We start from the raw sequence: 24,619 nt of genomic DNA on the forward strand, positions 1-24,619 counted from the left end.
AGACGGCGCTCTAGGCCGCAGGCCGCGCCGTAGGTACGTTTCCGCCAGCTCTGGCGGGAAGTGCCTTTTGCAGCTCCTGGGGTGTGGATCCTTCTCAGGTCCGTGCGGTGTTCCAAATCCGCAGACATCCGCCTCGCCCCGCGCTGCCGTCTCTGTCTCCTCCGCTGTCCTGCGCCGTCGGTTGCGGCGCCCCAGGTGGATACATTGAGAGGAGCGCTGGGCGCGTGATCTGCGGCCTCCTCTCCAACAAGGGGAAACCGAGTCCCCTAGGGCTCAGGGAGAGCAGCCCGGAGGTCAGTTCCGAGGCCAGGCCCTGCCCGCGGTTTCGAGCCCGTCTCTCCGCTGGTGTGGACCTCTAGGGGTTCGTGTCCTCCGGAGAGGGGTCTCGGGCCGGCCGCGCCGTCGGCCCACTGCTGCGGAGCTGGCCGGTGCGGTCCTCCAGCCACATGGGAGCTTTCGCCCCGCTTGGTGGCGGGAACCCTGTCCCGCAGCGAGTCGTGCGGAGCCCGGTGTAACCCCAGGCCCGAGGGGCGCCTGAGCATCGGAACTTTTAACTCCCTTCCTTACCCCCTCTTCCTCCCCGACCTGGGACACAGGCATTTAATCCCCCGAAGCCACTCGTCGGAGGCCTACAGTGCCCTTCTGACCTTTAGCCCTTTTCGCATCCCTCACCGTTAAAGGACAGTGTTAACATCTCTATTTCACTGACCAGTTGGTTGTGTGAGTTTTAAATTGCGGGCTTTCCCAGGACCCCAAAAGGGCCAGAGTCTGGATTCCTGCTTCCCTGCTTTGCACTGAAGCGCCTCTGGTCGCTTTTCCCTACCTAGGCCTTGCGGGCTGCGCGGCCCTGTTGGAGACAGATGGAAAGTTCCCTGGACGGCTTCGCGGGCTCCGCATCAGCCGGCACCCCTTATGGCCTGCCGGGCCCTGATGCGCCCCCGCGGCGACCTGGGGGTGAGGCTGTTCCCTGGGTAAGTGGCACTGCTGGTGAGCGCCTTGAGCACGGGGCCTGTGGCCTGCCTTCCACCCGAGGGGTGGTCCTGGGACTTGGGAGGGTTGTGAGAACCACCTTGCAAAGCCCTTGTGCAGGAGGAGGCGTCGTGTAGTGGATGGGGCTGGATTTGGGGGCCAGAGAGGTTCCGACTCAGCCCCTCATCAGCTGGGAAACCTCTGGTGCGCCTTCATTGTCCTGAGCTTTACTGCAACAGCTCTGGGAGGGCAGAGGCTCTGTGTGTTTTTCTGTTTCTGAACCCACGGTGTCTGCCCCCGTATTCGGTACGCAGTCTGTCCTTGTAGGATGAGGAAACAATTTGCACATTTTTACCAGCAGATGGTTTCTCTATGGACCCTGTTGATGAGGGAGGTGAATGTATACATGACGTGATAGTGGTGCTGGGGGTTCTTTGCCTGTCTGGGCAGCTTTCCCCTGCCTGGGTGGACAGCAGGCTGCCCACATGGGCTTCTGTTCTTGGCTCATCTGCCCTTTTCTACTCCTGCATTCGAAAGTGATTGTGGGCTGCAGGTGCCCTGGTCATTGATAGTGCAGGGAGAGGAATTGTGGAAAGCAGTTCCCCGTGTTTGGAGGGTCCACCCCGTCCCTTCCAAACTCTGGAGCCTTCCCACACCTGCCCTCTTCCACCACCCTTCAGATGCCTTGTGGCCCCTCGTGTCTTGCTGAGTGCTGTCTACACACGCCTCAGTGAATGTGTGGGCTCCTGCGGAGCCACAGCCGAGGTCTTCTGACAGTGGTCGGGATTTCAGCAGCTTGTGTCCCTTTCTGCCGCCATGTTGGGATTATGACAGGCTGCCTGTGTCGTGGAATTCGTAATACAGGCAAAGAAGCTGCAAGCTTTTCCTCATGTTCAGAAGACTTCATGCTTGTCCTTCGAAAGGGGACAGCCCTAGGTGACTGTGGCAGTGACCGAGCACGAGGGGGCCTGAGGACTGCGGGAGACAGGCTGTCAGTGCATTCACCTCCTAAGGCCTGGCTTCCCCTGGTGATTTCCTGCTGAGCATAGTTTCTGGAACATGTTGTAAGCAGGTCCAAGTGGGCCGATCACATGCTGACTTTTTGTCCCCTGCAGGAGTGTTGTGTGCCTGCTGTTCTTGGGCATGAGCGGTGTCCTCAGGGAGAGCCTGGATTGTGAGGCCTGGGTGAGTGGTGTCCTGCCTGGTTTGGTTAAGTTCAGTGCAGACTGGGAGGTCAGGTGTCTGGGTGTCTGAGGGAGTGTGGTGAAGGGTGCTTCTCGGTGTTCCATCTGTGTTTCCCCCAGGCGGGTGGGCACAGGCCTGAGCCCTTTTCTGCTCCCAAGAGCCCCTGATGAAGGCGGCTGTTACACTGACAGGAGATCGGCAGGTTGGATGGACAGAGAGGGCTGCGTTTTAGAGTCAAACCCAGGTTCTTATCCAGCAACCTGCTGAGCCTCCCTTGTAGTCTGAGTAAGAATCCTGTCAAACGTTCAGTATTATAAATCCAAGGGTTTCTCCTTATGTTAGTCTTCCCTTCAGCTTTTGGCAGGAAGTGGTAAAATCTCTGAGAATCAGGGGTCGCTTCTGTAATCTTAGGCTGTAAGTCATCATTGACTTTCCTGCGGGTCTGTTCCTGTGGTTCAGGCCATTTCCCAGGCATGGGCTTCCCTTCTCAGCTCATTTTCTGCCCTTCTCTGCCCCTGCATCCGAAAGTGACCGTGGCTGTCTGTGCCCTGGTCACTGATAGTGCAGGGAGAGGAGTCGCTGAAAGCGTTTCCGCGTGTTTGGAGGGCCCATCCTGTCCTTTGCAAACTCTGGAGCTTTCCTACACGTCTTCCCAACAGTTTCGTTCCTGGCACCTGGTGCCGTGTGTCCCTTTGCTGTACAGAGCCCGGCCTCTGTTTATGGGCTGGTGGTGGAGCCACCATAGGGGCTCCCCTCCTCCTCTGCCTCCCCGTCGCACCCCTTCCCTGTTGCACCCTCAGCCCCATCTCAACACCACACTGGGTAATCGGTGATCTTCCTGTGTTGTGCTGAGAGCAGTGCCTCCGCCTTGTTTCACATTGTGCCTGGTCCCTGATGTGGCACCTGGACAACAAAGGCAAAATGAGATGGAGATGACTCATGACAATCTTTTAATGTGACAGGGCTTGTCCCATTGTGCTGTGTCAGAGGAGTAATGCCCTTGGGCACGCCAGCCTCCCCGGGGCTGAGGCGTTCTTTTTCTTCTCCCACTGGCGGCGGTGTTTCTTCGTTGAAAAGTAGGCTTAGCTTAGTACAGTCTGCCTTTAGTCCTGGCTGTGGCAGGTCCCATGGTCTGCCAGGGGTGGTTAGATTGAAGGGCAGGGCCTGGAGTAGTAAGCGAGCTGGGCAAAGCACAGTACAGTTGAGGATATATCTGTAAGCAGCCCTTAGATGCTAGATGATAAAGATGTGGGGCCATCCCACCACCTGTTACCCATTGTGGTCTTTGCTGATCACTGCTGGGCTGCAACATCCTATTAACATAGATTGATTAGCAGCAGATGGACCATAGTTGGCACATAGAACAGGTGTTACTCCTGTCACAGACCATCTGCAGACCCCTTCCTTGAGTTAAATTGTTCTTACTCCTGAGACACTAGTGCAGCCTTTCAGGCATTAACTGTAATAACAGCCTGCACTGTGGGATCTGAAATCTTTCAGCCCCTGTGCCAGGTGCTCGGTGCCCAGCAGGGCCTGCTGTGAGCCCCCATTCACGGCTTGTCTCTACAGGTGGGTCTGCAGCTGCAGAGGCTCCATGGGAAGTGTCTTCTCATCAGTTAGGCACTAGACCAGGGGACCCTGAGGTAAGGTTTTGGACCATTCTTTGGAATTTTGTTTTTTTGTGTGTCTGTAAAGTCATATGCATGTTCCCTGGGGCTTGGATGATAATGTAAGGGGGAGCGGGGTAAAGGGGGCTCCCATGAGTTCCCATTTGTGTCCCTGCTGTGGGGCAGTCCCTCATACAGGAGAGGCGTCTCTAGAAACCTGCGTGGGTAGAGGGCTCTCTGGGACCTCTCCCTTCATAGTACTGGAGTGTCAGCAATGTACTAGGTTGGAAATATTGTGTATTTAGGCACTGGAGACTCTGGTCCCGCCTCTGAGCCTGTCTGTCTGACTTGTTCTCAGCCTCCACTTCATCTAAAAAGCAAGGCTATGCTAGTGTGAAGGTTTTTAAGATTTTTTTCATGTTGGTATGACCACATGGTCCTCCTTTTCCAAATAAAAAGCATTTCCAATTTTTTTAATGTTGGGTGAGTCTTGACTCCCCATGGTGGGAACACAACAGAAGTGCTGGGGCTCTTTGCTTGGCTGGGCTGCTCTCCCCAACTCAGGCCACTTCCTGGGTCCCTGGCACCAGCCTCCTATCTTTTTTTTTTTTCCCTTTGAGAGGGCATCTCTCATATTTATTGATCATATGGTTGTTAACAACAATAAAATTCTGTATAGGGGACTCAATGCACAATCATTAATCAACCCCATGCCTAATTCTCAACAGTCTCCAATCTTCTGAAGCATAACGAACAAGTTTTTACATGAACAAGTTCTTACATAGTGAATAAGTTCTTACATGGCGCAGTCATCACAGAAACTTTCGGTTTTGATTACACATCATGAACTATAAACAGTCAGGTCAATTATGATTATTCGTTTGATTTTTATACTTGATTTATATGTGAATCCCACATTTCTCCCTTATTATTATTATTATTATTATTTTTTTAAATAAAATGCTGAAGTGGTAGGTAGATGCAAGATAAAGGTAGCAAACATAGTTTAGTGCTGTAAGAGGGCAAATGTAGATGATCAGGTGTGTGCCTATGGACTAAGTATTAATCCAAGCTAGACAAGGGCAACAAAACATCCACGGATGCAGAAGATTTCTCTCAAAACGGTGGGGGGGGCAATTTCTCACCTGATGGCCCCCCTGCGACTGTGCCTGTCTTAGGTTGTTCCTCCCTTGAGGAATCTTACCCATCTCTGGCTAACCAGTCATCTTCCAGGGCCATACAGGGAAATGTAAAGTTGTTAAGTGAGAGAGAAGCAATATTCTTTGTAAAGGTTAGATTTATGCCCTGTGTCCAGCCTCCCATCTTTTCTGGGTCTTTCTCTCTGCCCTTTTCTGCCCCTGCATCCGAAAGTGACCGTGGGCTGCCTGTGCCCTGGTCATCGATAGTGCAGGGAGAAGAGTCGCTGAAAGCAGTTTTCCCCGTGTTTGAAGGGTCCAGCTGTCCCTTCCAAACCCTGGGGCTTTCACACACGAGTTTTCTTCTGCTGTTCTCCTCAGAGCTGGCGTCCTTCTTGGCCCCAGGGCTACTGTGACTGGGCCAGCCTCTGATTGTGGGGGTTCACCTTGTGTTTTCAAGTTAAGGATATTGTCAGAATCCTGTCTGCATGTATGTTTGGACCTCACACTGGAATATGATCAGGTAGTTAGCTGAAGGGCACACGGGGGAATTGTGGAGCGTGGATTCTTTTGTGGGCTCATAGGAGTAGGGGACGGTCCAAGGGGGTCCACTGTCCAGGGCAGCGGGACCCAGGTGCTCGTTGGTGTGCTTCCTCTGCTCTTTCTGGAGCACATAGTGTTACTTCTCCAGAGCCATCAGTAATGTTGAATAGATGGAGAGAGGAAGATAAAGTTGAAGTCGAGATGAAGGGATAAAAAGGGGTTCTGACAATTCTGAAACAGTAAGTTCTCTGCCTTATTAAATCCTCAGGTGGGAGGATTTAATGGACAATGGGGGCCATTTTGAAAGCATGGTTTATGTGTAGGGAATGTGAACCATGTGAGTGTGGTAGCTGGGGAGTTTTCTTGTCAGTCGCCATGAGAAGAGTACGTGACTGATCAACCAGTTTGTAGCCTTCCTTTCACGACTTCTAATCTGTGCTTTGGGGCTTCTCCTGGAAGGGGTAACCCCAGCTGTTTACTAGAGAAGAAATTCTCAGGTCTGTGCATCTCAAAATCTGTGTTCATGGTGTGGGGGATCACGGGGAGAACAGTGTAGCACAGAGAAGGCACATAGTGGATCTGTGGCATCTTACTGCACTGATGGACAGTGCCTGCACTGGGGTATGGGTGGGGACCTGATAATATGGGTAAATGTAGCAACCACATTGTTTTTTCATGTGAAACCTTCATAAGAGTGTATATCAATCATACCTTAATAAAAATAGGTTAAAAATAAATAAATAAATAAAAATAAAAGAATATACCACAAGTCATATATTTATTAAAGAAAAGAGATTTATTACAGGCCTAGAGGAAGAGAGGCAGGAAGGCAAACACAGAGAGCAGGTGACATGACCGAGTTTGCACATGCATGCACAAACCCCATTTCCAGCTCTACAGCAGCAAAACCGCAGGGCCACCCAGCAAAAAAAAAAAAAAAAAAAAAATCTGTGTTTCTTGACTGAAGCCGTGCTGGCTTGCTGTCTGGTTCAAGTCAGAATATTGTGTCGCTGACTGCGCCCAGCCAGCGGCAGGTGGGCTGCCCTGCCTTCATTCTGTGTGCTGTAGATTTGCTCCATGGGCAGCAGAGATCCTGTGATGGCTCCTTCACGTTGTAGACTCAAGCTGCAGCACGGTGCCCCTGAGGGGCTTGTCTTGGCTCCCAGGTAACAGGTGAGGTGAGGCCAAGGTACCCATCCCAGTGATCCCCCACTTTGAGTCTGAGGGCTGCTGTCTAGTTGCCAAGTCCTCTTCTGTCTGGATTCAGGTGTCTCGTGTTTGAGGATGGGCCCCTGTGTCCCAGATGTTCGTGCTTCCCACCTCATGGGGATGAGAAGGTTGTGAGACTAGTTTGTGAGCCACCTGCACTCAGGGCCATCTGATAAACTGCCCTGAGCCCTTCTTGCTTTAGAAGCTCGTTCTGTTCCACAGCCTGGCTCCTGGTCCAGGGGCTCCTCAGGTGGGAGGATTTAATGGACAGTGGGGACCATTTTGAAAACACGGTTTATGTGTAGGGAACGTGAACCATGTGAATGTGGTAGCTCACACCTCTGGGTACTGAGTCCTCTGAACTGAGTTGGGGTTCACTTGTGTAATGTCCTCCGGCATTGGCGATGTTTTCTCATTTTTATCCTTCAAATGGGCCTGCCAGTCTTGGGCTTCAAAGACCTGAGCCCCTAACAAGTCTTGCTGGAAGTTAATCTTTGACTTGTCTTTCTTAGCTGGGTCATATTCAGTGGGTCGGACAAGGAATGACAATATGGTGGGAGAGCCCCTGAGGATGGTGGTCCATCTCTGTGATCAAGGTACAGCAGGACCTCAGGGCCAGAGCCCCTGACCGTGATCGCTCTGCTCATTTCCTGTGGAATGCTCTTATCTGGTTAATTGCTGTGATCATGAACCACTTAAAAGAAAATAATTTACTTCTAAACTGGACTTTTTAAAGATGTGTTTCCTTTATTACCCTTTCTGTTGTAGTGGTGACCTAGTTTGGCATTCATAACCTGGTTGGTTGGGACCCTCTTAGTGATGTCCTTTGGGATAAAGATGGTGCGGGAGACTAAATGCTTGTGTGCTTCCTCTCCCTCTTAGGTCAGCCTGAGAGCCAGAGACTGTTGAAGGGAGTCCCAAGGCCATGGGTCAGTGACCCTCAGGGTGACTTGGGATATGGGTTTGCTGATAATTCCCCCCAGGTGAGTTAATGCCAGGAGCTGGGGACCCACAGCCAGAGAGTGAGCTGGTTTGTTAGGGATTCCAAACCATTGGTCTTATCTGTCCTTTCTTTTAGATTCTCTTGGGGCTGTTCATGGACCCTGGGGGCAGAGAGTGAAGAGTGATGCGTCACCAGGGCTCCTCCCACCGTGTGCTCGGAGCGTCATGGAGCCACTGCTCACCCTGCACAGGACAGCAGAGGGAAGGCGCAGGGCCTGGGGACCTTGGGGCCACTTCAGCTGGCTCTGAGTTTCCACACCTCTGGGCCATGGACAGAGAAGGCCAGCCCCATGTCTTCTGCCATGTCTGGAACGATTTAATAACCAAGAGTGATTTTTCTCTTGAATTGGAGGCTGCTCATCACTTTCCCTCCCTCCCACCAACCCACCCATTCAATAAACCTTTGAGACTTGTACCGCCTGCCTTTTACATCAGTAACAAGCTATGTGCCAGCAAGGCTGGGCATGGAGAAGGTGGGTCACAAGCTGGACCTTGTGTTCACTCCTTGAGCCTCTCCTGAGGCTTGGCACACAGGCTGCTGTTCAAGGTGTTCGGTTAGGACAGGTGGATAGGCACTGAGTGCCTGCTGTTGGCTCGGATTTAGAACCCATGGGAGTTCAGGGTGTTGAGGAACAGTCAGGGCAGAGCTTTGGGAGGGTTGAAGGTGATGGTGAGACAGGTGCTGATGTCATTGAAGAAGCAGGGGTGGCCTGGAGTTCTGGGCCTGGCTTAAGAGTAAATGTGTGACCTGACCTAGTTTGCCTGGAGTTGAAGGGTTTCCTAGGACATGGGGCTTTGATTGCTAAAAACAGTAAAGACCCGGGCAAACTAGGATGAGTTGTCAACTTACCTGGAATGTAAAACACATGGTATCAGCTTGAGAGGACAGGTAACTGAATAAAAGGTGGGAGCAGGGGGAACGTGGAGCAGCTGCCATTTGTGATCCTTGGTGGTGTCCTCAAGGTCAGCCTTTTAGAGATAATTGGGCTAAAACCAGTAACTGCGACAGTGTGACGATGTGCTAAGGATGTACATGCGTGAACTTTTTAATCTCCGTTTTATACATGGAGGAGTCTGTATGAGGAAATAACGTCCCAGAGGCTGTGATGAAAAGCTGGAGTTACTGTATAATTTCTGCATTTGAAATTGAAACCACCTTGGCTAAGCTGAGACAGTTTTAGCTGTCAAGCCTGCCTTGATGAGTTTGACACCCTCATGGTCTCAGCAGGGTTAGGCAATTTTCATGGCTACAGTGGTCACTCTGCCAGCCAGTTCCTGGCAGAGGCATCCAGAAGTCCACAATCCTTTTTCTGCCTTTCCCCAAGGACCATCCTCTGACTTCTGTTTGCCACGTTGAGTCAGCTAATTGTAACTGCCTGAAAAGATGCCACAAGAAGGAATCAGGGTCCACTTGAGAAAGCTGTGACTTGTGCTTAATTGCTGCTGTGAAGGGGCTGCAGTAGAACATGGACCAGTGCTTAAGTGCCTGGCAGCACCAGCCGTGCCCCACCAGGCAGGTCATCATGCCTGTCTCGCTCCACTGCAGTGTGTGAAGCAGGAACTGTCCCAGGTCTTTAGTGCCTGAGGAAATCTGCGAAGAGCTTACAACCAAGGTGAACCAGGCTTATGGTCAAGGAGGCTTGATCCTTGCAGGAAATGTGCCAGTTTGCTAGGAAGCCTGATGGAACCCCTGATGGTGGATTTCTTAACAGAATCAGCCCACAAACCTGGAGAGCTGAATAGGATTGAAGGTTCATTCATAAGAAAGCATTGAGCATTTATGAGGCAAGCACTGTGCTAGAAATAGGCATACAGTGGTGAATAAGGCAGTTTATGTCCTCAAGGTGGTCACTGTTAAGTATAGAGATGCTGTGCTGTGTGTTGATGGACCATGTGCCACTGCGGTAGGTGTTGGGCATACAGCTCTGAACAAAATGAACAGTGCCTCAGAGCTTTAGAATTGCCGTCCATTGTGGTGAGCCACATGTGGCCATTTAAATTGATTTAAATACAATTTTAAAACCCGGGACTTGAGTTGCACCAGCCAATTTTCAAGTCTCGATAGCCACCGGTGGCTGCTGTGTCGGTGCACATAGGCACATAGTGTTTCCATCATTGAAAGAAGCTCAGGTAGCACTGGTGTAGAAGATAAGGAGTTGAAGGCTAATTATATGAAGAGTGTTGCTGGGACATCTTTCGGGAAAGGCTATTTGAAGGAGTCCAAAGAGCGCTGGAGCTCCATCCCTGCAGATTAGGGCCGTTAGGAGTTTGTGGGGTGGGTAAAGCTGGGGAGGCAATCTGTTCCTGGTGTGAGATGGCCCGTTTTGGGGTCATAAACCTGGGGTGTAACCCAACTGGGTGAGAGCCAAGTTTCATCACTGGCCCCAAGAGCTTTATTACTCTATGACAAGGTGTGGTATTTTAGTAATTTCGTAATTGTAAGCCAGACTTGCATCAATCCTATTTATTTCTGATAGAATATTCTTTTGGACCAGTGTTGGCAAACTATGGTCTACCACTCAGATCTGGCCTGCTGCCTCTTTTGGTAAATAAAATTTTACTGGAACGCAACCACACTCATTTACTGTCTGGGGCTGTTCTCTGCAACAGTGATAATGTTGAATAGTTTCAACAGAGATGAAATGGGTGTCAAAGCCTAAAAGATTTACTCTCTGGACCTTTACAGAAAATGTTTGCTGGCCCCTGGTTTTTGGCTGTAGCTTGATGAAGGCAGAGGCTATATATTTTTCTCTTAACTCTATTCCTCCTAAAGCACCAATCCCAGAGACAGAAGCCAGTGCAGGCAAATTCCCAGAAAATGGAAATCAAGGTTTGTTGAATAAATGTGTAAATCGTATATAGTTGACTCTTGAACAAAGGGGTTTGAATTGTGTAGGTCCACATATATGTGGATTTTTTTTCAATAAATATATGAAAAAGCTTTTGGAGCTCTGCAATTTGAAAATTTTTCTCTAGCTTTATTATAACAGTACAGTATATAGTATTATTCAAAATATGTGTTAACAGAAAGGCTTTTGGCCAACTGTAGGCTATTGGTAAAATCCTAGGGGAGCAGATGTTATAAACAGATTTTCAACTGCACAGGGCTGGCGCCCCTAACCCCTTTGTTCAGCTTGGAGGCTGGGCGGTCAGTGTTCCCCTCTCAGGGTTACACACCAAGGAAGTGGCAGAACAAGGCTTGGGCCCACTGCTGTCTGACTTGCTTCCACACCCATGACATCAAATGACATGTACAACATAGTTGCTCTACATGTGTAATGTTGACCAGGATGCCTTGGCTACATGGTGCCCAGACACTGTTCATGCTTTTTCCTTTACTGAAGTTGTTTCTAGCAGCAGACAAGGAGTCGGGGTTGTGCTCCCTGCAGGCTGAGGACAGCTGCAAAGAGCGTGTAAGGACATGGGAAGGAGAAAGAAGAAAGGTGGGAAGGTGTTCCAGGGTCAGGCATGTCTTCAGGTGCCGCAGGCTCCCTGGTGACTGTGGAGAGGGGTTGTTACTAGGAGTGGCGGCAGAGTGGCAGCTTCTGGACCCTCGTAAGGGCAGGGGCAGGTCCAGCTGTTGTGTTGTCCACCCTTCCAGCTACAGCTGCTGCTCCTGAGTCTTCAGCCTAATCAATGTTGGCTCCTAAGAGCAGGAAGTCCTGGAAGGAAGGCAAAAGGGCAGATGAAATCATTTTCTGAGCTGCATAGGATAGGAGCTTTCTGAAAGGGAAACCTTTACTGGGGGAGGCAAGTTCTCACCAAAAAACCAGGTCAGTGCAAAAACCAAGTCCTTAGGCCTTGGAGCCTTTTAAAAACACTGTTCCATCAGCTGTCTACCTTGAGGAGTTTATCTGCGTTTCCCGATTAGATGTCTAGAAGACATCATAAATGTCACTTTCCTTCCCAGGAAAACAATGCACACCTGGGTGCTGCCTAAGTTTATTCCCCTCACAGGACAATTTGGGAGGATGCAGTCCAGGATTACCTTGGAGTAAGAATATTTTATGAACAGTGAAGCCATTGGCAAACTAGTAACTCTGGATTTATATCAATAAGTGTATTAGGATTGTCCCTGTTCCTGCCCCTGACAGGTGTCTTCCTCTTGAAGGCCTGGCCAGTTTTCCTGCAGGACCATTCCTTGCTGCTGTAGGGAAGGCTGCTGGCCCACTGTGGCTTCCACACCACTGAGAAGATCCTGCGCTTGTTCAGGTGGCTCCTCATCAACCCAGAAATGGTGCGTCTAATCTGACCCCTTTGCACACTCTCCTGCCCTGTCTGGCTAATGGGCCTGGCACATTGTAGATGCTCAATGTGCTTGAAGTGAAGTACTGGGAACTGAGATACTCTAATGAAGCCAAGGCTCCAGATAATCAAAACCTGACATTTATACTCCAAAATTTGAAATGAAAATATTTTTTCTATAAAAATCATGTCCATGATATAAGTAGGAGTCAGGGGCTCCCCTAGTGTCCACCAGCTCAGAAGCAGCCCTCCCAGGAGGTGGTAGACCCCACCTAGACCCCACTTCTCACCGACCTTGTGGATTTGGAGCTCCAAGCTGTTGAGGGTGGTGTCCCTTGGCAGAGGGAGTGGGAAGCCCACTTCAAGCTTTGCTGGAAGACAAACAGCAGAGAGGTGGGCTGGGCAGGGAAGACTGGGGAGATGTGAACGTGTAGCCCATTGCATTTGCAGCTGGACAGGGTGGTGGCAACGGAAATGTGGTAGGTTATTGGATTCAGGTTGATGTGTTGGGGATGCGGAGGGAGCATGTGGAGGGAAATGCCTGGTGAATGCAGCCTCTGCAGGAGTGGGCAGATGTGGACAGCCTTGGGCTTCCCTTAGCCCTTTTTTCAAGCCTTCCCTCATCAAGTGGCGAGGGCTGGGGCATGCAGTGTTTATATCCCAAGGACCACCATCCATCCCCCAACTTTCTCTTCCAGGCCATTTCTGCTGCTCTTATCTCAGTCATAAAAGGTAGACACTGAGGCCACTTGGAGAGGGCAGTGGCATGGGAGGAGGTGTGCTGTGTTCTCAGGCAGCCACTGTCCTAGTTGCAACTTCCATCAAGGTCACCCAGCATGTCAGTGACCTGACCTGGCCCAGAACCCAGGTGTGCTGACTCCAGGTGTTCTCCATGAGCCATCTGCAATGCCCTGCGTCCCTTGGCCCCAACTTCTTGTGCTTTGGGATTCAACTTGGCCGTCACGTCCTGGAAGTCTAGATTGACCTGTGAGTCATGTTCAGTGCCTCCTAGTTCCCATGGCCTCCTGTGCTACCTTCTGTGGCATTTATCACACTATGTTGTCATTGCCTGTTACACAACTGCCTTCCCAACAAAACGTGAACTCCATGAGGCAAGGGTCATGGATTGCCAGTACCCCAGCCAGCACAGAAGAGGGGTTCAACTTATGCAATGACTGAATGAACTGTGAATCCTACAGAAATGATAGCTTTAACCTTTGCATGGGACAATCAGTAGTAGCTATTCTTACCGTTGAGATAGGGGTATATAGTGTGAAGTGCATAGTAATTGAGGATGGCTTCCATCAGCTGCACCTGTAGCAGGGAAGGGGCCAGAGCAAAGGGATCAAATAAGACATGAATGAAAACAATAGTCTAAGGGAGGAACATCTGACCCCCACCTCTGGAAACATCGATGTATCATCCCATTTACAAAATGGAAGTTGGCCATTACTGCCACCATTACAGATAAGCAGCTCTTGTTCACAACCCCCCAAACCCCAAATCTCTGAACTTCATTCTCCGTAAGGGGTGCAGCCTCATTTTATAGCAAAACATGACCTGAACTGTCATGGGGGCATTTAGTGCTTCTTTATCCTACTTTCAGTGAATATTTTAAAAACTTGTTGAAATATTAATGTGTTTGATTATAGAGTGCTGCCCAGATCTTGCTGGAAGAGTTCCATTCCATGGTACATACCCCCTATGACCTCTCAAAAATTCTCAATTCTGAAACCCACCAGTCCTAAGGCTTTGGATGAGGGATTGTGCACCTGGGCCACTGTTAATACAATAATGAACATACACTGAGAGCTCACTGTGTGTGAAATATTTTGTCTTATTGAATTCATTGCCTCATTTCATATTATAGCCCTCTGAGGTGGATGCTGTCATTCCTATTTTTGTTAAGGAAACAGGCTCAGAAAGGTTAAGGGATTTGCCCCAGGTCACACAGTAACAAGGGGCAGGGCTGGTCTAAGAGCCCAGGTCTGTCTAGCTCCAAAGCTCATGCTCTTACTGGCCATGCCTTGTCGCCCCTGTAACCCTCAGGCACTGCCCTAGGAGGCTTAAATTTCAGATGGGGTGTCATTTCCTGCAAGCCTGCGGAGCATCTTCATCTGGGACCTTGTCATTTTTCCTGGTGCCCCTGAAGTCCTGCTGGGAGGAGACAACTCACACTGAAGAAACGGACATTGGAGTGTTTCAGTTCCAGTTTCAGCTTACTGTAGAGAGAAAGAGAAGATCAGGTCACCCCAACCCACAGCTGGTACTTTCTTGCAGTGTCCCCAGTGGGGTGTGCAATGCCTAGGGACAACGGCATTTCTGGGGGCTGGACACCCAAGGGTTCCTCTGCAATGTGGTGCTTGCGGGTTTAAGGCTCTAAGCGTGCACTGTGAATGAGGAAGAATAGCATTGTTAGAAGTAATGTTTGCTGAGCATTTTGAATAACTTGAAGAAATTATGATATAAATATTAACTGGAAAAAGTGGAATCTAAAAAGTGATACACTGTATGTACAAACTTGTATATTTTATGTAAGCTGTGTAAAAAATGTATTAAAACTGTAGGAAACATGGAACTATTAATGGTGATAGTTTCTAGGAGGCAAGGTTATGGGTGGTTTTATTTTTATATGCTTTTGTAATTTCCAGTTTTTTCTTGCCATGACTATGCATTCATTTTACAGTATGGGAATAGACAATAACACGACAAAGAGGCACCACAAGGCTGCTGGCGGGCGGCTGGCACCCAAGAGGGTAAAGGAAGGCAAGGGACTCAGGGTACCGTTATTGCTGTCACTGTAGAAGCCATGCCCAGCTTCCCCACAAAGCCCCTCGTAACAGGCTTTCCTCTGGGCTGCTGACCTAGTTCCCTTGGTCACGGATTCTACTTGCCTGGGCAGATCTCTTCGTTTCTGCTCATAGGTCAGAGTAGTTTCGATAATTCCTTGATAAGATCATTGTAAGAGATCCTCTCAAATCCTCACTTTGCTATCCTTCCTCATATTGCAGAAGCCCCCAAGCCATGTCAATGCATCAAATCAAATTCCGGGACCTCCAGAGACCCCAAAGGCTCATCATTTGCTTCTCTTTTTAAAGATTCCTTAAGGAGAGGTTCATTTTGATGGCGTGAGGGCCTTCTGTCAGCCCATAAGCATCTAACCCTTATTAGAGGCCAGAAATGAATTCCTTGATGAACCTTTTGTGCCTGTACCTCAGCAGGGAGCTGCACCCAGAGTGGGGGAGAAACGGGGCACAGGTGAGGGCTCTGGACAGAGGACATCACTAGAGCAGGTGCTGGTCCCAGCAGGCGGTACCGTCCCTCCTGCTCAAAGCCTGGACTCTCCCCACTGACTCACTGGTCAAATAAAGTCTTGCCTATTGATTGCTTATATGGGCAGTGGACTAATAAGTGAGTGGTTTGGGGGTGCCTTTAATCCTGCATCCAAAATCTCCACTTTTTGATGTATAACACTGACAGTTTTTTTCTATCTATATGTAAATTCCTTAACTAACACAGCTTCAAGTCCCACTTCCAACTAGGTTATCATTCTGAAGTCCTCCTTCTGTAGAAATCCCAGCTCCTGATGCCTGAGAGGGGGGAGTGAAAATCCAACGTGGTAGAGGACCTGAAGTAGCTTGTGCTCCTGGGCAACTTTTCTCAGCTTCTGGCTTTTACCCTGAGGTATTGTCAGTATGCCTTTTCCAGAGGGGCACCTGGATTAGAAAATGAGCCAGCCCCGGTGGAGGTCTCTGTGTCCAAGGGTCTACCCCAGCCCCACCAGTGAACCAGACTAGATGCTCTGGCCACCGTCTGTGTATCTCCATCCCGCCCCCTTATCTACCCCCCGACCTGTGGACTCTTACCTTCCTGTAGTCACTGAACCAGTGATCCTTCCGGAGCTCACACTGATGGTGGCAGAGATGTTGGTTCTCTAGAAAAGCGAAAGGGGATGACCTAGACTCAGCCCACACAGGCAGCCTGTTGGCTCCCAGTCCAGGAGACAAATCTCCAGAAATGGAAACCACAGCCACATGTGGGACTCAGGTGAAAAGTAGCTACCCAAGGATCACGGACTGAGGATGTGGGATGTTGGTGACTCCACAGCTGACTTAAAGAAATGTGAGCAGAGGTTTAAGAGGTCTCCATCTGCATGGAAGCATCAAGAAGGAATGAGCCCAAACTAAAGACGCAGAGTATTCGAATAAGGAGACCATCTGCCTGTCAACATGACTGAGCTTTGCAGCAGGCTACCATGGGAAGTTCAGAGTCCCTGATACCTAAGGACCTTTAAAGATACCACCAGCTGGCATATTTGTGTTTGAGGCAGTGTTGAGGATGAAGCCTACCTGTTGAAGGGTGGGGTTGAACCAGGTGACTGTACCTGGAGGCTCCATAAAGCCCTATTCCCATCTATGATGACTAACTGTTCTGAGTCCACTTCCTCTTACCAGGAGGTGAGTTCTTGTTTGCAACAACTGAGTGAGTGTTTGTGGTGGCATCCCTGAACAGCTCCACTTGGAAACCTAACTGATGTCCCAGGGGCTTGTGATGAGAAAAAGGAAGGATTATTTGTATCCCATCAGAGGACAGAAGGCTGGCTTCTACTCAGGCATGGACAAGGACAACATCAGCTGGAACAGTGACCAAGAAGTACTGAAAATGGACAAGGAAGGTCCTGCTATGTATTTACCAAGACATTTCCTTTATTACCTGGCCACCCAGGTGGATATTTCCCAGCATCCTTTGCAGTTAGGTGTGGCCATGTCAATGAGTTCTGGTCAGTGGAATGTGGGCATAAGTGATGTTGCTTCCAGACCTGGTCTTGGATTTCACAGCTTCCAGAACTGTGAGAAACAAATTTCTGTTGTTTAAGCCCCCAAGTCTACAGTAGTTTGTTAATGGCAACCTGAGTTAAGGCAGCACCTGAAAAATATGGTGCCACTTTCTTTTGGACTCCATGGTTTCTGATGAAAAACATGCTGCCATTGGAATCATTTTTCTCCTATAGATAAGGTGCCATCTCCCCTTGGATGCTTTCAAGATTTTTTTCTTAGTCCTTAGTTTCCATAAATTTAATATGTGTCTTGGCATAGATTTCCTTGGGATTATCCTATTTGGAGTGTGCTGTAGATTTATGTCTTGCTAAATTTGGGACATTTTCTGCCACAGTTTCTCTTATTATTTTTTCAGCCCCTCCCACTTTCTTCTTTTCTGAGACTCTGATAATGTGAAAATGATTCATTTGTTACTGACCCACACGTCCTGAGGGTCTTTTTTTTTTCTTTCCCAGTCCATTATTTTCTCTGTTGTTCAGATTGGGTAATACCTATTGTTCTGTCTTCTAGTTCACTTAATTTTTCCTCTGTTCCATTGACACTGCCCCAGCGGGGGTGCTGGCCCGCGTCGCTCCAGCCTCATGAGAGGGGAAGTCTGGGCTCCCTCATCAGCCTTGCTGGCAGATCCACAGGTTAGGGCCACAGTTTTTTCTCTGGTGTTTGGCTTCAGTAGAGCAGTTATTATCTCTACAAGTTTTCTTAGTAGGCTGCCCTTTTTCTGATCCTTTGGCTTGAGAGAGAAAGCTTCTGTTGAAGCTGTATTTTTTTTTTTTGTCTGTGTCTGTTGGTATTGCTCAGTTGTTGACTTCTTCAGCCCCAAATTGGAATGTACAAAGCAAAAGAAAACCCAGGGAATTTATCATCTACTGTTCCTTAGGTTCTGAAGTCCCTACCTGATCCACCTTCTTCCTGCTTCTTCTGGTGTTTGTTTTACATATAATGTCCAGGGTTTTTAGTTGTACTTAGCAGCAAAATGTGCATCCCCTGCATCTTCACAGAAGTGGAAATGCTTTGCCTATTTTTTAATTGGATTATTGGTCTTTTCTTTTATTACTGAGTTATAAGACTTCCTTATATATTCTGTATACACATTCCCTTATCAGATGTGTGATTTGCAAATATTTTCTCTCATACTGTGGATTGTCTCTCACTTTCTTGAATGGGGCCCTTTGAAGCACAAAAGTTTTTCATTTTGTTGAAGTCCAATTTTCTATTTTGTTGCTTGGCTTTTGAGTCATATTTAAGAAGGCTTTGCCTAACTCGGAGTCATGAATATTTATGACTGTTTTTCCTGAGATTCTTATAGTTTAGCTCTCACATTTAGGTTTCTGATCCATTTGGAGTAAATTTTTGTGTCTTTATAAGGAAGGGGTCCAGTTTCATTCTTTTGCATGTGGATATCCAGTCTCTTGAAAGTTTATTCTTCCCTATTATCTTGTTTCCCTTGTTGGAAATCAGTTGACTATAAATATGGGGATTTATTTCTGGATTCTCAATTCTATTCCATTGATCTACATGTCTATCTTTGCACTAGTACCACACTATTTTGATTACTATAGCCTTACAGTAAGTTTTGATATAGGGCAGTATGAGTTTTACAACTCTGTTTTTCTTTTTCAAGATTGTTTTGGCTCTCTGGGTCCCTTGAATTTACGTATGAATTTTAAGATCACCTTGTTAGCTGGCAAAAATGCCAGCTGGGATTTTGATAGGGACTGCGTTGAATCTGTAAACCAATTTGGAGAATATTGCCATTGTAATAGTTCTTTAAATTTTATACCTTCTTTAAAAAGGGAATTTGATTCTTACTTACAACAATTTAAATAGGGTTATACTTAAATAAAGCAAATTTTTATAGCATATGTAACACTAAGAAAGCTAAAATCTTCCAACTTAGCTGGAGTGAAAGATTTTTAGGATTTCTTGCAAATATGACAGTGTATGATTTGATTAACTACACTCTTGGGAAGTGTGGAAGTTCAGGTCAGGAATGCAAGGTCCACTCAGACCTCTGGCAGAAATAACTAGCTGCCAGCACCTATCAGCTGTGTAGTCTCCCAGTCCTTCAGCTGAGGGAGGGCCTTACACTCATGGAAAGCATGGTGCGTCCCCTTTGCTGCCCTGCCCGGGATCAGACTTACCACCCTGAGCTGGAAGAGGGGCTTGCGGTCCGAGGGGTTGGGCAGGAGGACAAAGGCCTGGATGTCTACCACTGGCATGAGGGTCACATTTCCAGGGATGAACATCAGGAACGGAGCTGATTCGGGTGACACCTCAAGCTCAAGCTCCATATTGGGGTACAACCTGGTCAGCTGGAGAAAGAATGCAGAGACTCAGGGGATGACAAGACCCAGAGGAACCCTGACCTGTATCAGGGAAGGCCAGATGGGCAGATCCCCAAGACTCAAATTTCCAAAGGCCCAAACCAGGAGTAGAAATATCTCAGGATGGAGGGAATTGTATTTTTCTGCATTCCCTGCCAATAGATGCCTGTTGTGGTAGGAAGGGCACACAAATAAAGTGTCTGGGATGGGTGAGACACCCCAGTAGACATGCTCCCATAACAGTGATGGCCACCATACTGCCTCCTACGCAGCTCGTGTTGACTAGTATGCAGTCTGGGGCTGGCACTGAACTGCCTGGTTCAAGAGAGGGGAGGCTGTGTGCTCTTCTCCATTCTGCTTCTGCCATTTGTCAGCTATGCCCTATGTAAGCATCAAATGCATATTGATTATTGGCTTAGTCCCAGATTATTAGCCTGATTAATATGCTCCCATTTGTGCCCTGGAAGGATCCTGCATATTTTCACTGGGTGAATCCTGTTATCTTTATGTGATCCTCCAGCAAGTGAGGTAGGTACTATTGTCATTTCCATTTGATAAGTAAAGAAACTGAGGCCCAAGAAGATTGAGTTCCAAAGAGGGAAAATGACAGACCCAGGATTCAAACACAGGCAGTCTGAATCTAGATCCTGTGTCTTTATGCCACAAGGTGTCAGAGAATGCCAGGAATTTTGTACAAAAAGATTAACTTAATAACTTTTATCTTTATCCACTGTTCTACTACATAAGCTGTTTGGAGAGAATCTATGCACCGTTCATCAGTGTCCAGATACAATCTTCACATTTGGCTAGTCCTGTCCTCTGATGAGTGGGCAGAGGTCTTACCTGAGGAACAATGGCCTGGAATGAGCTGGTGTGCAAGTGGACTGGAGAGTCCAAGGGAATCTGCAACAAAAGAAGCAGGAAGCTACTTGAGAAGCAGGAGGCGACAGTACTTAGAGGTGTGGCCCTGGCGGTCAGACAGCCTGGCTTCACATACTGCTTCCGTCATTCCTTAGCTGACTGCTCCTTGGCAAGCTTTGTTAGGTTCTGCAGCTGAAAACGGGGGTGATGATAATAGCATTCACTGTACAGGGTGTGTGAGGATTAAATGAGAGAAAAATGAGTGAAATGCTAAGTGCAGTGCCTGGAACATAGTAAGTACTAATAAATGTCTGTTTCTGTTATTGTTAATTATTATTTCTCAGGATGTTGCCCTAAAGTGCCAGCAAGAGCTGATAACCACCACCATCTGGATTCAATGTACTTCAGATATGACCTCCCCCTAACTCCTTGTCTAGCCATTTCTCACGGTGCTATTCTGTACCCACACCTTTGACTTGCTGATTTTCAGCCTGATGAGCCCTGCCTGCACCTGTCTTGATCTCTCCTCCCTCAACACCCTCACTCTTCACGTGGGCCACTCCTATAACACTTATCTTAGAGCTTGGCTGGGAGGTGCACTGCTCGGACCTCCTTTCAAGGGGATCAGCTGGAGGAGCGCAGTTAGTGACAGCCCCTGCTGCCTCACATTCAGGCGCTGCACCATTCATGACGAGGCCACACTGCCCCAGACAGCTCCCAGCCCCTGACTGAGCACATCCGGGGTGGTAGAGCTGGAGAATTTTGTCAGATCACAGATAAGATTTGAGATGGTTAATGAAGACAATGACCCAAACTGAAACTTAGAAGTAAGCCTGTGTGCACTGACTGCAGTAGCAGAAGCAAGAGGCCAAACAGGACAGGGTGCTGGCCCCCACAGTGTTCCTTTTTCCCCAGTGGCATGGTACCTGCAGGGTCCAATGTACCAGCACAGGTGAGGGACCTTATTGCCAAGGGAGCCCTGAACAAAAAGGCTCCTGCTGTTTTATGGACCCAGGGGGAGGACTGGAGGGGAGGGGAAGGGCCCAGAGTACAAAAGTACTGAGTATTGAATAGGCTGGAGAAAACTCTCTTCGAGGCCCTCAGTAAGGAGTCTCCGCAGAGCCACCTGAACAGAATCCCCCCCAGTCCTTCGGGAGGCCTCCAAACGGAAATGTCTAGGCTGATACAGCACCTGTGCATAAGATGGGGTGGAGGTGGAGGTAGGCCCTGGAGTCCCTGACCGCAGCTCCCTCCAGGGACTGACAAGCCCTGGCCACGCACCAAGTTTGGTCTGGCGTGACTTACAGGTGGTGGTTGGCCTGGAAGATCATGTTGGATTTTAAGCTGGAGCCAGACTCTCAAGTTTCTGCCCCAGATGATGCTCCTCTAAGAAGCAAGCTTTGCTCTGTGGCTCCTCACCCGCTTAGCCAAGACTTCTCAGAGCTGCACAGCAGGACTTTGCCTGCCCAGCCTGCCGGCCCTCCCCCTCTGCAGCACAGGCGTCAGAGCGGCCCTACAGCCTGAGGGCTCCCCCACTCCCTCTTCCCTCGTTTCTCCTTCCTGGGCATTCCCTCATCTCCCCCAGGCCTACTGCTGTCTTGGCATCTGCTGCTCAGACGACCTCGTATGACATCACACACCAGATGTGACTCTTATTTTGTAAAAGTACTACCAATAATAGCTAATAGGTATTGTGCATCAGGCACATCTCTCATATAATCACCAGGGAACAGACACTGTTAGGATTCACATGGACAAATAGGGAAACTGAGGCACAGCCTGGCTCTGAACCCATATTTGGCAGGCTCCAAATTCCACATTCTTTCCCTGGCTCCCTGAAACACCCACAGTGGGCCTACAGCCCATTTGAGGCTTTCTCCTGGAACCCCCAGCCTCCTCCCTCCCTTACTTACATGTTCATTTTTTATGGTAAAGTTCATGCGCCCAGCCTGGTAATAAACCTGGCTGGCTGTGTTGAAGACATATTCAGAGACTGCAAAGTAGATCATGTGGTCATATTTCTGGGGCATCCTGATGGGCGGAGCATCGAAGAGGACTGGGGAGTGCAGGCTTTGGCCAAAGAATTCACCCTGGAGACAGAAGAACTTATCAGCCTTCCAAGGTTTGTACCTGAGAGGGTATCAGGCAGAAGGGTTTAAATCCTGTCTGGGGGAGGCCTTCTGTATCCTGGGTGGTGGTAGATCCTCTCCCAAATGTGGGGTCAGGGGTCCTGAAAGATTCCTTCTGGGCCCACAACAACCAGGCCCAGACAGCTGCCTGAACTCCCCCATTAGAGAGTCATTCCTTTGGGTGTGGAGGTATGTCATGTCCTGTGTTCTCCCAGGCGGGGATAGGACAGGAAGCACAGCCCGGTAGCAAAGAGCATGAACTGCAGAGCTTGACTGTGTAGGTTTGAATCCTGGCCTGTCACTCACTAGCTCTGGGGTCTTGGGCAAGTCTCCAACTTGCTTGTGCCTCAACTCTTCACCTATAAAATGAGGATGATGATGATGGTTCTTACTTCGTAGAGGTAGCATGAATCTTCAGTAAGTTAGTATTTGTACAGATACTTAGGACAGTGTCTGGCACATAGTAAGAAGCAAATAAGTGATGGTTAAATAAATAACATTGAAGGGGGGTGGCTCAACCGACAGGGGAGTTGTGGAAGAGACAGGAATGAAAGGGCACCGTAGAGTTTCCTATCCCTGCTGTAACAAATACCCATCATCTTAGTGGCTTGAAACCACCCAGATTTATTCCCTTACATTTCTGGTGGTCAGAAGCCTACACTTACAATGTCACCAGCCTGCACCCCTAGAGGCTCCAAAGGCAAGTCTGCTTCCTTGTTTTTCTACCTTCTAGGGGCCACCTGCTCTCCTTGGCTTGTGGTCCCTCGCTGCACTTCAGCCTCTTGCTTCCATCATCACGTTGCCTTCTGTCCATTATCTCTTGCCTCCCTTTTATAAGGACCCCTGTGATTACAGTGAGCCTGGCCCATTAGCCCAGGATAATCTCCCCTTCTCAAGATCCTTAATCTAATGATGTGTGCAAAGTCTGTTTTGCCATGTAAAGTAACATTTACAGATTCCAAGGATTAGAACACGGACATTCTAGGGAGCCATTCTTTAGTCTACTCTGTGGGTCAGGAGGGTAGTAACAGCAGTGTTACCTTATACAAGTTTTACGTGCCAGGCCTTGCTGAGCACTTCAAATGCATCTAACTTAACTCCTACAGCAACTTTATAAGATAAGGCTATTACTATTCCAATTCAAAAAAGGCTCAGAGAGGTTAAGTAATTCTCACAAGATTCCGCAGTACATAAGTGGTAGAGCCAGGATTTGGACTCCAGACAGATTTACTGTGTTGGTTCCGAGACTTTGTCTTAGGTTTTGCTCTGCAGTGCTGAGTACCACATCTGCCCATTGTGGGCACTGACCAGGCATGTATACTGACAGGCAAATGTCTGGAGAAGTGGGGTAGGGAGTGCATTCTGGGATGCAGAGCTAATTTTCTGCCGGCCCTCAGCTCTAAGTAAGGCCCTTTCTCCATAGCCCCTTACCTTGAAGGATGTGTCCAGGAATTGAGAGGTTACCTGGGGAGCTCCTACTAAACTGTAGTCAATACCAGCAACCTGGTCAATCATCAATGTAACTGTGGAACAGGAAAGAGACAGTGCTATGAACAGGGTAGCCAAACACAGTTGTGCAAATTGTGCACTGCACAATTTCAGGGAGTTCCTTTCACATAGACTGTTGAATGGAAATGGGCCTGGGGCTGACCCATGGTACCTTCAGTCACTAAGAGTGGTTTATTTATGCATGTATTCACTCATTCATTCATTCAGTATTTATTGAGCACCTGCTACATGCCAGGCACAATGCAAGGGGCTGATGAACAGCTGAGTGAGTCAAAGTCCCTGTCCTCATGGACTGACTGTCCAGAAGGAGAAAAAGATAATTAAGTAAATGTACAATTGCAACTGTTAGGTGGATATATCCATAGGATGACACCAGCCATATAACGGGGTAAAGTAAAGTGAAGGTTGGAAACTTGATTTGGGCAGGGGGTGAGAAGAGGTGTTGCTCAAGCTGAGATCTGAAGTAGGAGTAGGTGTTGATGGGTGAGGGGGTGAATGTGGAGAAGGGGCATTCCTGACTGAGGGAATGACATCTACGAAGATCTTGCAGAGTACGGAGCATCGTCTATTAGAGGAGCTACAGGGACCTGTGTCTGGGCAAGTTACCAGACCATGCAAGGCCTTGTCACGGCAGCTTGGCTCTGTACTCTGAGCCAGAGGAGTCTCTGGTGGATTTCAAGAAGAGGGGTCCTGACCTGATGTGTGATGTGAAAGGTCCTGTGGCAGCCAGAGGGGCAGGGCTGGCAGGGCCCCACCCCAGCACTGCACATGCAGCTCAGAGCTCTTCTGTTTTGTTGAAGCAGACAGTACAGAGCCAACACCTGATTCGGCTACATATTTGTCATCTTCTGCCCTCCTCATACTCCCAGCAGGTTTCTGAGTCACCGTCCTGGTCACTTTCCCCCACCCCCAGAGAACAGACCCCCAAGAGAGGTGGTCATCCCATATCCGACTCTGGTGGATGGAGAGGTACTCAATGGGGGAAGATTCTCCCAGGGCCCTTGGGAGATGATGGTGATGGCTCCTGGGTAACTGGGCGCCATGGCACCTGTTGGCACCCAG

At 48.7% G+C, this 24,619-nt stretch overlaps 1 protein-coding gene, 1 long non-coding RNA gene and 3 other non-coding genes across 20 annotated transcripts in view; 4 read left to right on the plus strand and 1 right to left on the minus strand.

Annotated features, from left to right (window-relative positions):
• On the plus strand, window positions 1-19,820 carry LOC108392478 (uncharacterized). 16 transcript variants are annotated; one of them, XR_012131352.1, is made up of 10 exons: window positions 1-293; window positions 828-971; window positions 2,085-2,154; window positions 3,724-3,797; window positions 5,058-6,613; window positions 7,162-7,245; window positions 7,532-7,632; window positions 7,728-10,481; window positions 11,746-11,888; window positions 19,806-19,820. It is a non-coding gene; the product is annotated as an uncharacterized lncRNA (long non-coding RNA). The 16 variants fall into 16 exon arrangements; XR_012131351.1 differs by lacking the exon at window positions 19,806-19,820 and adding an exon at window positions 13,946-13,960; XR_012131362.1 differs by lacking the exons at window positions 11,746-11,888; window positions 19,806-19,820 and having other exon boundaries at window positions 14-293; window positions 5,058-5,420; window positions 5,589-5,679; window positions 6,509-6,613; window positions 7,728-8,066.
• LOC118971449 (small nucleolar RNA SNORA71) lies at window positions 1,492-1,624 on the plus strand. The gene has a single exon (XR_005059896.1). It is a non-coding gene; the product is annotated as a small nucleolar RNA SNORA71 (small nucleolar RNA).
• Window positions 2,668-2,799, plus strand: LOC118971444 (small nucleolar RNA SNORA71). The gene has a single exon (XR_005059891.1). It is a non-coding gene; the product is annotated as a small nucleolar RNA SNORA71 (small nucleolar RNA).
• On the plus strand, window positions 5,118-5,251 carry LOC140849801 (small nucleolar RNA SNORA71). Its single transcript, XR_012131993.1, has one exon. It is a non-coding gene; the product is annotated as a small nucleolar RNA SNORA71 (small nucleolar RNA).
• The window catches only part of LOC108392491 (lipopolysaccharide-binding protein-like), a 25,566-nt gene continuing 11,961 nt past the window's right edge, over window positions 11,015-24,619 (minus strand). Inside the window, exons 7-15 of the mRNA XM_073236617.1 lie at window positions 23,480-23,571; window positions 21,833-22,009; window positions 19,902-19,961; window positions 18,876-19,046; window positions 15,763-15,830; window positions 14,073-14,118; window positions 13,147-13,210; window positions 12,191-12,267; window positions 11,015-11,313 (exon numbers count right to left, since the gene is read on the minus strand). Coding sequence (XP_073092718.1) covers window positions 11,281-11,313; window positions 12,191-12,267; window positions 13,147-13,210; window positions 14,073-14,118; window positions 15,763-15,830; window positions 18,876-19,046; window positions 19,902-19,961; window positions 21,833-22,009; window positions 23,480-23,571 — 788 coding nt within the window. The 3' untranslated portion in view covers window positions 11,015-11,280. The remainder of the gene's footprint in view (window positions 11,314-12,190; window positions 12,268-13,146; window positions 13,211-14,072; window positions 14,119-15,762; window positions 15,831-18,875; window positions 19,047-19,901; window positions 19,962-21,832; window positions 22,010-23,479; window positions 23,572-24,619) is intronic.

Source organism: Manis javanica, chromosome 5 (genome assembly GCF_040802235.1).
Source record: "Manis javanica isolate MJ-LG chromosome 5, MJ_LKY, whole genome shotgun sequence".
In the NCBI taxonomy this organism is placed as follows: Eukaryota; Metazoa; Chordata; class Mammalia; order Pholidota; family Manidae; genus Manis; species Manis javanica.